This window comes from Sphaeroforma arctica (genome assembly GCF_001186125.1).
Source record: "Sphaeroforma arctica JP610 unplaced genomic scaffold supercont1.7169, whole genome shotgun sequence".
In the NCBI taxonomy this organism is placed as follows: domain Eukaryota; class Ichthyosporea; order Ichthyophonida; genus Sphaeroforma; species Sphaeroforma arctica.
This window is the reverse complement of record NW_014033389.1, coordinates 1-1489: the sequence shown is the minus strand read 5'-3', so window position 1 is coordinate 1489 and position 1489 is coordinate 1. Positions and strand designations below refer to the sequence as shown.

Here is a 1489-nt window from a genome sequence, read left to right as displayed (position 1 = left end):
TATATATATATATATATATATATACATATATATATATATATATATATATATATATATATATATATATATATATATATATATAAGTAATATATATATATATACAAGTATATATATATATATATATATATATATATATATTGTATAAACATAGCTTCATTTGTCAGTAAGACTTTGTTTCTAATTCGTTTGCATATCTTCATGGAGATCATATATGTTATTAATGGGTAAGTGTAGTATATAACTTGGATTCACTTTTGCGAGATTTCGGGTATCTCGTTTCATATCCCTCTCGGACTGGTTGTAAATTACTCGAGAAAAAGCGTATCAGTACTACTCGATCAAAATTCGTAAAGCCTCGCTCCCGTTGGATACTTTTCCTTCGCACTAGCGCATTCGTATACAGTCACACGAACGTAGTTGCAATACCATACCGTACTGTCGCCCAGCGTTGGAGGTGAACCATCTGGCCTGCGCCACCTATGGGCTGACTCAGCGGGTGATCTGCTGAACGATATATAGCTATACTTCGTTGTATACACGTATACAACACACTGCGGCAAAATGATACATAGCTATACTTCGATGCATACACGCATACAACACACTACTGCAAAATGATGTATAGCTATACTTCCTTACATACACGCATACGACACACTGCTGCAAAAGGATGCATAGCTCTATTCGTTGCATACACGCATACAACACACTGCTGCAAAATGATGTATAGCTATACTTCGTTGCATACACGCATACGACACACTGCTGCAAAAGGATACATAGCTCTACTTCGTTGCATACACGCATACAACACACTGCTGCAAAATGATACATAGCTATACTTCGTTGCATACACGCATACAACACACTGCTGCAAAATGATGTATAGCTATACTTCGTTGCATACACGCATACAACACACTGCTGCAAAATGATACATAGCTATACTTCGTTGCATACACGCATACAACACACTGCTGCATAAGTCCTCAGTTCTATATATGTCTTGTGGAGAGTACGTCCAGGGGTGTGTGTTCTGACTGGAGGGCTTTCTTTGGTTGGTCGCAAACCCTAAACCCAGAAACGGCCGGTGCAGAACACATGGGCAAACGGAGCAACTCTCTGCCCCGCACACCCTCCGAGGTCAACGACGAACACAGAGACCTCTTGGGCCAAATGGATCGGCAGATGTCCTATTCCGAGAAAGACGGGACACGCACCGGGAGTCGGGCGTTTAGGGACGAGAAAGTGGTGCACCGAGACGGGGACAGACACAGCGTAGAGCCTGGGCGACGGAACAGCGGGTTTATGCGACAGAACTCCAATGGAACGGTTGATGAAGAAGACCATGCTACAGCCTTGGAGGTGGGCAATTCCCAGGCAGGCCTCACTAGAGACGTCTCTTACAAGGCAGCCAAGCGTAGCTATCGAGCGCAGGTGCGGGGTNCGTGTACGTTCACTGGTTAGTATATATATATATATATATATA

At 42.2% G+C, this 1489-nt stretch overlaps 1 protein-coding gene across 1 annotated transcript; it reads left to right on the top strand.

Moving 5' to 3' along the window:
* Window positions 1–1101: 1101 nt before the first annotated feature.
* Window positions 1102–1444, top strand: SARC_16001 (hypothetical protein; the record flags this gene model as incomplete). The annotated part of the gene is made up of 1 exon (XM_014289885.1): window positions 1102–1444. A coding segment is annotated over one exon (343 nt), but the record flags the coding sequence as incomplete, so codon positions are not given.
* Window positions 1445–1489: the final 45 nt, after the last annotated feature.